The 12,960-nt window shown below is 42.8% G+C and overlaps 1 protein-coding gene across 6 annotated transcripts in view; it reads left to right on the plus strand.

Moving 5' to 3' along the window:
* Window positions 1–3,533: 3,533 nt before the first annotated feature.
* Window positions 3,534–12,960, plus strand: part of slc25a36a (solute carrier family 25 member 36a) — a 105,832-nt gene continuing 96,405 nt past the window's right edge. For all 6 annotated transcript variants that reach the window (XM_070883605.1, XM_070883602.1, XM_070883600.1 and 3 more), the window contains exon 1: window positions 3,534–3,702. In XM_070883605.1, coding sequence (XP_070739706.1) covers window positions 3,662–3,702 — 41 coding nt within the window. In that variant the 5' untranslated portion in view covers window positions 3,534–3,661. The remainder of the gene's footprint in view (window positions 3,703–12,960) is intronic.

A 12,960-nucleotide genomic window follows, 5' to 3' on the forward strand; every position in this document is an offset into this window, starting at 1 on the left:
TGTATTACTCTGACCAGCATGTGGCACTGGTAGCAATTCTGAGATTACTACTTTTGAGGTCCTACTTTTTAATTTAGCTCCTAGCTCCCTAAATTCGTCTTGTAGGACCTCATCCCATTTTTTACCTATATCGTTGTTACCTATATGCACCACGACAACTGGCTGTTTACCCTCCCCCTTCAAAATGTCCGAGACATCCTTGACTCTTGCACCAGGGAGGCAACATACCATCCTGGAGTCTCGGTTGCGGCCGCAGAAGCGTCTATCTATTCCCCTTACAATAGAATCCCCTATCACTATAACTCTCCCACTCTTTTTCCTGTCCTCCTGTGCAGCAGAGCCACCATGGTGCCATGGACTTGGCTGCTGCTGCCCTCCCCTGATGAGTCATCCCCCTCAACAGTATCCAAAGTGGTGTATCTGTTTTGCAGTGGGATGACCACAGGGGACCCCTGCACTACCTTCCTTCCACTGCTCTTCCTTTTGGTCACACATCCCCTATCTGGCTGTGTAACCTTTACCTGCGGTAAGACCAACTCACTAAACGTGCTATTCACGTCATTCCCAGCATCGTGGATGCTCCAGAGTGAATCCACCTGCAGCTCCAGTGCCGCAATGTGGTCTATCAGGAGCTGCAGCCTGATACACTTCCTGCACATGTAGTCGTCAGGGACATTGGAAGCGTCCCTGACTTCCCACATAGTACAGGAGGAGCATAACATGTGTCCGAGCTCTCCTGCCATGACTTAACCCCTAGATTAACTTAATTTGGCAACAATAATGCTAAAGGTTACTTACTGATAATACCATTAGGATGCTATTGATGCACGATGAACACATCTAAGTACAGAAAAGCAATGTAATAAGATTGTGGATAGGAAATAATACACGACACCAAGCTTAATTACAATGTGGCAGATTTACATTTTAAATATTGAGTCAGTGCATGATTTAAAGTTATTACTTTCACAGACGCAATGAGGTCGTTCCAGCGCTTGCGGCACTGGCTTGGCTCCCGAAAATCATAGGCGGCCAACGACACCACCTCTGCAATCTTCACCCATATGCACTGTTAGACTTTGGGGGGTGGTTTCCCACGTCCACCCCGGGTCAATTGGGTCCAGCGCGTCTCCACCTCGTGGAACAAGGCAGCTTGCATCTCGTCTGAGAAGCATTTGGCCCTCTTCCTCCCTCCTACCTCAGCTACCTCAACCATGTCCTGCATTCCCTCAACTTCAATCTTCATTGAAACTCCAATTCATATTCAAAATAAACTTGCAAACGTCAAAAATCCAACTCAGACTGTCTCCTCTTGCTCTTTATGTCTCTCTTTCTCTCTCTCTCTCTCTTTCCCCTCCCTTCCTCTTCTGCACATGCGCAGGTGAACCCTGACCTCTGAATCGTGGGAAAACTGTAAGTAATGAAAAAAAAATCACACATGCGCAGAATGGCCGTTGTCAGGAACAGCAGCCTTACACGCGGAAAAAGACCGCTACTGCCCACTCGCTACCGCTACCGCCACCCCTCCCTAAAAAGCTGAAACTAACGGTTTTGGATATGGGCGGTATTCCAGCGGTTCTTAAAAGTCGAACATCGACTACCACCGGAAATACTGTCCAGATGTGGGCGGTAGTGATAGAAGTGGAAATTTTAACCCTATGACTAATAATCTGCAATTTCCTCACCTACTTCTTTTCTACTCTGGGTGGAAATCATCAGGTTTTGGAGATATGTTTATCTATTCCTTTAGATAAACATAGTTTCCCATTAGTTTCTCTATTCCTTTATAGAGCTTACAAAGACTTTTGACCTGGTTAGCAGAAAACCTTTTTCAATTGCTGAAGAGAGTTGGTTTTCCCTCAGTCTGCTTCAATCCTTCCATGATGGTATTTTTGTTTGACAAGGGTATTTAGGGTCATGGAACAAAATTGGGTAAATGGAGTTAAGATACAGTTCAGCCATGATCTAATTGAATGGCAGAACAGGCTTGAATCGCCTACTCCTGTTCCTATGTTCCTATATTTATGTTCCTTTTTATGAAGACTACAATCCAGTACAATGGTAATAAATCTGACAGTTTTGAAATTCATAGTGCTGTCAAACAGGGATGTGTTTTGGCATCAATGTGCAATGGTATTTTTTTTTCTGCTGTTTCTTTATGCTTTCTCATCTAGTGCCATGGTGTAATGCTGCATACAAGATCAGTTGGAAAACTTTAACATAAGAGCAAAAAGTTAAATCAAAATCCTGTTGATAAGAGAACTTCTCTTTGCCAACGATGCAGTGCTGGCCATACACAGTGAACTGGAGCTTAAACAACTCCGCAATAGCTTTTCACTAACTTGCGATGAATTTGGACTAAGCACCAGTCTAAAGAATGCAATAATCTAAAAAAGAAAGATGTGTTGACCATCAGAAGTTTCAATAGTTAAAACCATGGCAACTTTTCTGCTATCTAGGATCAACTGTATTGAATAACTTGACTCTAAATAATAAGCTAAACTCTTGCTTTGGAAAGGCAGCAACCATATTTGGCCAATTGATTAAGAGTATAGTGGAATAATAGGAAATTAACATTGAACACCAAGACACGGGTCTACTTAACGTGTGTTCTGAGCATGCTGTTGTATGATAGCGAGACCTGAACCACCTGCAACAGGCATGAAACAAGGCTAAACACTGTCCACATCTACTGTCTCTGCCTATTCTAAATATCAAGTGAGAAGACAAAGTTCCTGATATCAGAATACTTTTCTCGAGTAATAACATTTCTCGAAGACATGCCTCTATTGGCTTGATCATCTCTATCGTGTGGAAGATGGGTGTATTCCAAATGATCTCTGAAGGACTTGCAAATGCCTCTAACATGCTGGGTCGACCTACGCTCAGGTTCAAAGATGTTTCAAGATTGATTCTGCAAACTGGGAAGATATGGCTAACAACAGGCCTCACTGGAGGGCTGCACTGCACCAAGAAGCCAATGAGGCTTAAGAGAGGTGAGTGAGAGAAAGAAAAGAGAACAAAGAATAAAGTGAATTTGACCTTAAGAGTTAATACTGTATAGACTTCATCATATGCCCTTGTGACTTACGCTTGCACCATCTGTGGCAAGAACTATTGATCAAGAATTGGACTCTTAAGTCATTCACAATGTCACAGCATAACAAAGTAACCAAATTGCTTTGGTGCTTACACCATCCTCTTTGGAGATGGACAATTGCCATGAGTTTCAAATCAAGATTTTCATATACACAAGCTTCATTCTTTAAAAAAAAATCTAGCCCTCCTACTCTAACAGCAATCCAAATAACAAATCTGCTTTTAGCTGTACTGTAAGTCCTAAAAATTGTCATTGATGTCGATCACGTGAAGAGTGAATGTTGGAGAAATTAAAGGGCGTGATTGTATTGTGTGTGTGTCCCTCTTCGTGTTGATTGGGCAAAGCAGCCAGTAAAACTAAAAGGGGGAGCGTATTGAGAGATGCTGTAGGTTAATAATAATAATCACACCCTCCCTCCTTCCAGTAGCGGTCAACGAGTGCACGTCAGTAGGGTACATTAGTGGGAGCGCGACTGGAGCAGAGGGAGAGACAGGAGGAGGAGACGGCGAGGTCTCCCAGGGAAACTGTACCCGGGCCCGCTCAGGACAATAATGATTCACAATGAATCAGAGAGACCCCTTGGTACATCTATTTGCTGGCGGGTAGGTATGGCTGGGCTGGGCTGAGCGTGTGTGGAGGGTGGGGCGATTCTTTCACGGCTTGTGTGGAGGTGAGGGCGAGTTTATTGAGCGACATGTTCAGTGTTTGGAACCGAGTTTATTTTAAGATTAAAAAAAATAAATTCCCACGGCCGGTGTCGCCCGAGCCGATTTACTGGAAGGTGTCTGTGTATCTTCCGTACATTTAAAAAAAACATGTCCGAGCTGGAGGGCAGGAGCCAGTTTATTCAATCGTTGTTTATTTTTTTTTCTCTCCCATGTACAACACCGGGCGTGTTGCCAACTGTTTTAGTTTGCAGCCGCCGCCGCCGGGTTTTTTTTGTGCGGTGCCCGGTATTTGCAGCGCTGCGGAGAGCAGGCCTCGCCGATCCGCGGCGCTCTCCTGGCGGCCCGCCCGCCGCGCTGACTCTCACCCCGCGGGTCAAAAGGCTCGGGCACCGCGGCGAGCTGCAGACCGGCTGACTCTTCAGCATTGGCAGGGAAAATAACTTTTTTGAGTTTAAAATTAGATGTCTGTGCCTCTTTTTTTAAAAAAAAAAAATAATTCTCACAATTTGACATGGAGAAGTTGAATCTTCCTTATCCTGTGACTTAATCCATATCCCATTTGGTGCAACAGTTCAGGATTTTTAAGGATTAAAGCAAGGTTCTGTGACACGAAAACTACAGTGTGTGTATTCTTAATTTGCAATAGTAGTTTCCTTGAAGGGAGGGAAAACTTAAAACATAGTACCCACAAACTGCAAGCTATTCTGTATGTCTCATTGAGATTTTTCTAGCAATCCTCTTGTTCACATCAATGTTTAATGTGAATGGTTAGAATAGTTAATTTGACCCAGAAAATGATAGCTTTGAGGCTGAGCTGTACATATTCTATGTTGCAGTTTTATTCTCAGTAAATCACACTAAACTGTAGTTATTATATTCAGAGGTGGTATTAGGACTGCAATTGCATGGGTTTCCAAGCATGTTAGAGGGCCTAATTTCTTCTGGTGAAATGACACCTGTGCAGTGGTAAAAGCTAGCTGGTCTTTGAACATCAACCTCTTTATCATATTTAGCCTTTAAAGGTGGAAAAAGGCAATTTGTCTAATTATTTGCATAGTATACAAGGAGGGCATATTATTTGACTTAATGAGAGGAGGGAGAGCTGTGGGGAGAGCAGAGGATTTGTAGCTCTCCAATAATAATCATCATCCAGGAGACACAGCAGCCACTGGATCTTGGCACTTGCCTTCTCGCCTGCCCCACTCAGTAGTCATGGCTGAGGGTGAGCGAAGATGAAGAAATTCAGTTCTTAGGAACTGTGAGCACTGGAGTACTTGGATATTACACAAGATTTCACTGCAGCTAAAGCACGAATATCTAGTTTCCCCATTGTCATATGGTTCATATACTGATAATGTTGGTGTTTCTAGTTGTTCAATGTCATTTACTTTGTTATCAACCTCTTATCATTTTGTCATTTCTTTTTTAAATTGCCTATTGCAGACATGCCTTTTCACGATATTACATTTGTGGATTTGTCACCAGATTAGTAGGTAGTATTTAATCTCATTGTTCAATAGAATGTATGCGCCACAAACCAAACCTTTGCACAGCACTCCCACAAGTTAATGCCACTTCTGGTTATATTTGTCGTTAATACTTTACAGTCTATATAAACTATCAAAACATCACCATTCTATCTTGCTATGTAGAGATGGGAGGGCCAGAAAAGAATGATGCACAGACAGGTTCTGATTTAACATTTATAGTAATAGTCATCTAATTTAGATTTGTTAACATTCCCTCAATAGTGACACCTGATATAAAGAGCTCTACCTTGGTTTCTTTTGTATGGCTTCCAAAGATTGTGCTGTAAGAGGGGTTATGTGTTTACATCTCTCCTCACTTCTCTGGGTTATTTAATATTTATGTTGGAATTATAATCTCAATTTTGGCATCTGTATATGTAAATCTTAGTGCAATTTTTGTTTTAAAGTGTGTATATGTACATGTATGTATTGACACTATTCCAAATTGTTTCTATTTAAAGCTTTTCCCCTGAGCAATTGGAATCCTAATTGTAAGGTGACCCTGTGCTAAAGCTTATTGGCATGGATTTCTCAACAACAACAACAACTACTTGTATTTATAAAGCACCTTTTTAATGTAGTGAAATGTTCCAAGGTGCTTCACAGGAGTATTGAGATTTTAAAAAAATGTGACACCAAGCCGCATACGGAGAAATTAAGGTAGGTGACCAAAAAGCTTGGTCAAAGAGGTAGGTTTTAAGGAGCGTCTTGAAGGAGGAAAGAGAGGCAGGAATGTTTTTAGGCAGGGAATTCCAGAGCCTAGGGCCCAGGCAAGAGAAGGCACATCCACCAATGGTTGAGTGATTTTTATAATCGGGGATGCTTGAGGGCAGAATTAGAGGAGCGCAAACATCTCCCGGTGGGGTGGAGGCAGTTCAGAGAAGGTTCAGGAGGTTGATTCCCAAGTTGAAGGGGTTGTCGTTTGAAGAAAGGTTTTGCCTATACTAATTGGAGTTTAGAAGAATGGGAGGTGATCTTATTGAAACATACAAGATTCTGAGGGGACTTGACAGGGTAGATGCAGAGAGGATGTTTCCCCTTATGGGGCAATATAGAAACCTAGAAAATAGGTGCAGGAGTAGGCCATTCGGCCCTTCGAGCCTGCACTGCCATTCAATAAGATCATGGCTGATTATTCACCTCAGTACCCCTTTCCTGCTTTCTCTCCATACCCCTTGATCCCTTTAGCCGTAAGGGCCATATCTAACTCCCTCTTGAATATATCCAATGAACTGGCATCAACAACACTCTGCGGTAGGGAATTCCACAGTTAACAACTTTCCTGAGTGAAGAAGTTTCTCCTCATCTCAGTCCTAAATGGCTTACCCCTTTATCCTTAGACTGTGACCCCTGGTTTTGGACTTCCCCCAACATTGGGAACATTCTTCCAGCATCTAACCTGTCCATTCCTGTCAGAATTTTATATGTTTCTATGAGATCCCCCCCCCTCATTCTTCTAAACTCCAGTGAATACAGGCCCAGTCGATCCAGTCTCTCCTCATATGTCAGTCCTGCCATCCTGGGGATCAGTCTGGTTAACCTTCGCTGCACTCTCTCAATAGCAAGAACATCCTTCCTCAGATTAGGAGACCAAAACTGAACACAATATTCCAGGTGAGGCCTCACCAAGGCCCTGTACAACTGCAGTAAGACCTCCCTGCTCCAATACTCAAATCCCCTAGCTATGAAGGCCAACATGCCATTTGCCGTCTTCACCGCCTGCTGTACCTGCATGCCAACTTTCAATGACTGAAGTACCATGACACCCAGGTCTTGTTGCACCTCTTTTCCTAATCTGCCATTCAGATAATCTGCCTTCATGTTTTTGCCACCAAAATGGATAACTTCACATTTATCCACATTATACTGCATCTGCCATGCATTTGCCCACTCACCTAACCTGTCCAATTCAACCTGCAGCCTCTGAGCCTCCTCCTCACAGCTCACACCGCCACCCAGCTTAGTGTCATCTGCAAACTTGAAGATATTACACTCAATTCCTTCATCTAAATCATTGATGTATATTGTAAATAGCTGGGGTCTCAGCACTGAGCCCTGCGGCACCCCACTAGTCACTACCTGCCATTCTGAAAAGGACCCGTTAATCCCGACTCTGCTTCCTGTCTGCCAACAAGTTCTCTATCCACGACAATACATTACCCCCAATACCATGTGCTTTAATTTTGCACACCAATTTCTTGTGTGGGACCTTGTCAAAAGCCTTTTGAAAGTCCAAATACATCACATCCACTGGTTCTCCCTTGTCCACTCTACTAGTTACATCCTCAAAAAATTCCAGAAGATTTGTCAAGCATGATTTCCCTTTCATAAATCCATACTGAATTGGACTGATCCTGTCACTGCTTTCCAAATGTGTTGCTATTTCATCTTTTTAATAATTGATTCCAACATTTTCCCCACTACCGATGTCAGACTAACTGGTCTATAATTCCCTATTTTCTCTCCCTTTTTTAAAAAGTGGTGGTACATTAGCTACCCTCCAATCCATAGGAACTGATCCAGAGTCGATAGACTGTTGGAAAATGACCACTAATGCATCAACTATTTCTAGGGCCACTTCCTTAAGTACTCCTGGGATGCAGACTATCAGGCCCTGGGGATTTATCGGCCTTCAATCCCATCAATTTCCCTAACACAATTTCCTGACTAATAAGGATTTCCTTATTACTAAGGGGCATCGTTCCAGAATAAGGCGCCGCCCATTTAAAACCGAAATGAGGAGGAATTTCTTCTGAGAGTTGTGAATCTTTGGAATTCTCTACCCCAGAGAGCTGTGGAGGCTGGGTTTTTGAATATATTTAAGGTTGAGATACAGATTTTTGAATGATAAGGGAGTCTAGGGTTATGGGAGTGGGCACGGGAAGTGGAGTTGAGGCCAGGATCAGATCAGACATGATGATGAATAGCGGAGCAGGTCCGAGGGTCCAAATGGCCACCTTCTGCTCCTGTTTCTTATGTTCCTATGGGGTGGGTGGGTTGTGGGGCTGGAGGAGATTAGAGCTAGGGAGGGGCGTGGCCATGGAGTAATTTGAAAACCAGGATGAGAATTTTGAAATCGCAGCATTGCTTAAGCGGGAGCCGATGTAGTTCAGTGAGCACAGGGGTGATGGGTGAGTGGGGACTTGGTGCGAGTTAGAACATGGGCAGCCAAGTTTTGGATCACCTCTAGTTTATGTAGGGTAGAATGTGGGAGGCCAGCCAAGAATAGTCAAGTGTAGAGGTAGCAAAGGCATGAATGAGGGCTTCAGCAGTGGTTTAGCTGAGGCAAGGGCAGAGATGGGTGATGCTACGAAGGTGGAAATAAGCGGTCTTAGTTATGCTGCAGATATATGGTCGAAAGTTTATTTCAGGATCAAATATGACACCAAGGTGATGAACAGTCTGTTTCAGCTTCAAACAGAAGTTGGGGAGAGGGTTGGAGTCAGTGGTTAGGGAATGAGGACTGAAAACAATGGCTTCGGTCTTCCCAATATTCAATTGGAGAACAGTACAGAAAGTTTACAGTTTAAAGATCTTGGGTGAAATTCCACTCTGATAAATTTATTGAAGTGGTGTGTCATTACTTTTACTTTATAGTTACATCAGCTTTCTTTTTTGTTAAAATGAATGAAGATAAATTTCGCACCTGCCTCCTTGTATTGGCAGTGAGTATTTGGCAGAGTATCTGCTGGTTGTGATTCTGTCGCAAAGCTGAGTGAAAGGTCATCCTTCAGTTTAGGAGGAGTGCAGCATTAGTAAATGCTGATATTTATAATGGACACATAATGAGGGTAAGTGGGTGCTCAGCTAATTCCTCCAGCGAGGAAGACGTAATGTGTCAGAAGAATACAGGTATATACATATATATAAGATTCTGGGGGTGCGTGGATGGTGGCTGACTTAAGTATGAGTTCCATTTCCCTCACTTCCCCCAAGTTGAGTAATTTCCTCAAAGGCAGTTGGTCCAGCAGCAGCAATATGCCAATGCACTGTTGCTCTGCTCTGTTTCTCCTGTGCTGTGATTTTGAATGTTAGTGTTCCTTCTTGACCTCTGATAGTCCTACTCTTACTGCTGACTAAAAATTGAAGACAACCCAGAAGATTAGATGTAAGGAGACTAGAATAAAATTAGTATCAAGATTTCAGGACTGCAGTTGGGAGTGTGAGTTACTATTTAGATATTTGTGCTGGAGGAACAAAGCAATGATGGACATCAATCCACTAGTTGAAAGAAGCAAAAATGGAGAGAAAATTATATGGTACCAGTTAATAGGAAGGTGAGCATTCTGATGGATAGGAGCTTTGTAATGTTGGCCCTGGTCTTGTAAGCGAGTAATGGCTTTTATTTTTGGATGTGATGGGGTAGGGTCACCTTGTATGTGAGATTAATGGTATTCTGTTTCTAAACAAAAATCTGCATCAGTTTTGCGAAAGTTAAGATTATTCCAAGTAACTAGTTATGTTTTCGGTTGTGTGACAGTCTTCTAGCTTCTCCTCTGGGTGCAATCTGTTAGCATCTTGAGATTCTTCTAAAGCCAAGTATTTAATTTATATGATTGTTTCAGCCCCAAATCGTGCTGCTCTCATGAGTGAGTCATAAGCTCCTCGCACTTTTGGCTTCATACAAAGAGGAAAAAACCCAAAGATTTCCATTTTCAGTTCTATTTGTTGTGTATTAGTGGAGTATTTACAAGTCTTGATCTTTGTACATCTGATCAAACTGTATGTTAAAGTGCAGTGTAATCTAATAGCTTACAATTCTGCTTTATATTGCCTATTCCAAATATGCTGGAGTGAATCTAGAAAAAAACTTACATGATGCCAGAACAATTCTTGAAAGGAATTATAATTTTTCTCATATGGTATTTTTCTTCTGTAATTTCTGCTCCTTTCTATCTCTACTCCATCTCAACTCTTTTTTTTTTAAAGCACTGACACCCTGCTGATGTATGGTTTGCTCTGGTACCTTGACCCAGTTAGATTCTTCGGCCAGATGGTGACTGTAAGAAGGCTAGTTGACCATTTGCCCAGCCTGGTCTGTACTTGTCTTGCATTATCATTGTGAATATCCAGGAAGGGGCACTGTATAGTGTTGAACAGTAGGAACTCTGACCAACTTTTTTTTTCCTTCTCTCCTTTCGAAGCAAAGTACACTGATACCATTCCACTACTTTTACCATCATCCTGATTGAGATCAATTTACCTAACAAAGGCTGTTGTTCAACCCCAAGACCTTCTTAATCTGATGGCTCAGATATTCACTGAACTAGTTGAACTGTTGTCATGATATATAACTGTTAGTTGGAAGTACTTACCTCTGTTAAGTCCATTGTGACGTTGATTGTAATTGCAGAGGGATATTCCTGCAACAAACCTTTCTCCCTTTAGCTTGCCAGAATGGTTATTTTTAAGTTCGGGCAGTAAGCATCAGCAGATTATTTGACTTTGTTTACAACATAACTGAGACCAGTCCTATCTTCAATCATGTTCATGTATGTGTGCTTTCCAGCAGGAATTACTGAATAGATCGTAGAGGTGGGATCTGTCTGATGATTCTTCTTCCACCTCCATTGGGGACATGAGGTCAATTGTGGCACCAAAGAACAGATCTGATGAGCTACTTGGGTGCTAGATGTCAGTCCTGGCACACACCTGGTCTTTGTGGTTCAGTCCTGGCGCACTCCTGGTCTTTGTGGTTCAGTTTCCAAGTATGTGGTGTATTTAACCACTGAGCCCGCAGAAGTGCTCTTCAAAATTTTCTCTTTTTCCTTTCCTGAAGTTACTGAGTTGGGAGGGAATGGAACAATGCTGTGCTCTCCTTAAACACTGAATCTTAAATAATTTGAGCATTTGCAATGGTCTGTTTTTCTGGGGTGGAATAGGAGTGGGATACTCAATGGGCCAGAATTTACTGTAGCTGGTAAAATAATGGCGTCCACCATTCATTAGACTTTTCCTTGCCCATTTAATTTCCATGAGCTTTTGTACTGCAAGTTGCTGTTAAATGGGAGATCAAAACAACACGGCATCCCCCAGATCAGCCATGAGCAGGCTTGAGGTTCCAAATAGCCTACTCCTGCTCCTATGTTCTCTACAGGGCAATCAGCAGCAAGTGTAAGATAGAATGTTTTTTATATTCGGATGTGGGCATCGTTGGCAAGGCCAACATTTATTGCCCACCCCCTAATTTCCCTTGAGAAGATGGTGGTGAGCCGCTGCCTTGAACTGCTGCAGTTCTTGTGGTGAAGGTACTCCCACAGTGCTGGTAGGGAGGGAGGTCTGGGATTTTTGACCCAGCGATGATGAAGGAGCATAGATATATTTTCAAGTCAGGATGGTGTGTAACTTGGAGGGGAACTTGCAGGTAATGGCGCTCCCATGCGGCAGCTGCCCATGTCCTTCTAGCTGGTAGAGGTCGCGGGTTTTGGAGGTGCTGCCAAAGAATCCTTGGCGAGTTGCTGCAGTGCATCTTGTAGATGGTACACACTGCAGCCACGGTGCGTCAGTGGTGGGAGTGAATGGGGTGCCATTTAAGTTGGCAGCTTTGTCCTCGATGGTGATGAGCTTCTTGAATGTTGCTGGAGCTGCATTCATCCAAGCAAGTGGAAAGTATTCCATCACTCCTGACTTGTGCCTTTGTAGATGGCGGGAAGGCTTTAGGGAGATGGGAGGTGAGACACTCGCCACAGAATACCCAACCTCTGACCTGTTGTTGCCGCAGTATTTTTGTGGCTTGTCCTGTTAAGTTTCTGGTCAATGGCGACCCCTCGAATTTTGATGGAGGATTCGGTGATGGTAATGCTGCTGAATGTCATGGGGCAGTGATTAGACTTTCACTTGTTGGAGATAGTCATTGCCTGTCACTTGTGTGGCATGAATGTTCCTTGCCACTTATCAGCTCAAGCCTGAATGCAAGTTAAAACAGTGATTTTAATGTCAACTCAGTTGCAGAAAGTGGAATGAAGAGAGGGAAGGAAAGATTGGCTTGCAAGAGAGAGGGAAGACAAAGGAAAAAGTTTTAAAAGATGATCTGCAACAAAAGCTGAAGGAATGAGACTCCACACTTGTAAAAGTTAATTTTCAGTGCCAGAGAGGTTGTTTGGCAGTAATTAAGACTTAATGGGTACTTTGACTGAAATGGACATGCCCTAATTTTCTGTGGTGAGTTTAGTTTGTATCTACCATGCAAGTAACAGAACATCTCACATTTCAGTGGTGAGCCAGACAGTGAGATGCCATTTTCACAAAGCTAGCAGCAGAACACTACACCTTTGACAGCAACTTCCAGTGGAGGGAACACAGGCTAACCAGAAAGATCTTTGCTTAAATTGGGTCCTGTTGGTAGCTTCCTCTAAACGATTGGAAGTGACTGGAATACTGAGATTATTTTTTCCCAGTAGTCCATTCTGTGTGCCAGCTGCTGGATGGGGTTCTAGTTGCTTTGCTTGTGTACATTTTTTTGAACCTCATTACAAATAGTAGCATCAATGATCTTCAGACTTTTACATTCCACAGATTCTTGGGGTTCTATACATGCATTCTGTGTATGTATGATGTCCTTGGACACACAATTCATGTGATCTATTGATTTAATTTTGTCCCCTGATCAATTTTTGTCAGTTTGAGAGTGGAAACTAAAAATGCCACACTGATCAGCCTTAAT

The sequence above is a fragment of the Pristiophorus japonicus genome, chromosome 6, assembly GCF_044704955.1.
Source record: "Pristiophorus japonicus isolate sPriJap1 chromosome 6, sPriJap1.hap1, whole genome shotgun sequence".
NCBI classification, from domain to species: domain Eukaryota; kingdom Metazoa; phylum Chordata; class Chondrichthyes; family Pristiophoridae; genus Pristiophorus; species Pristiophorus japonicus.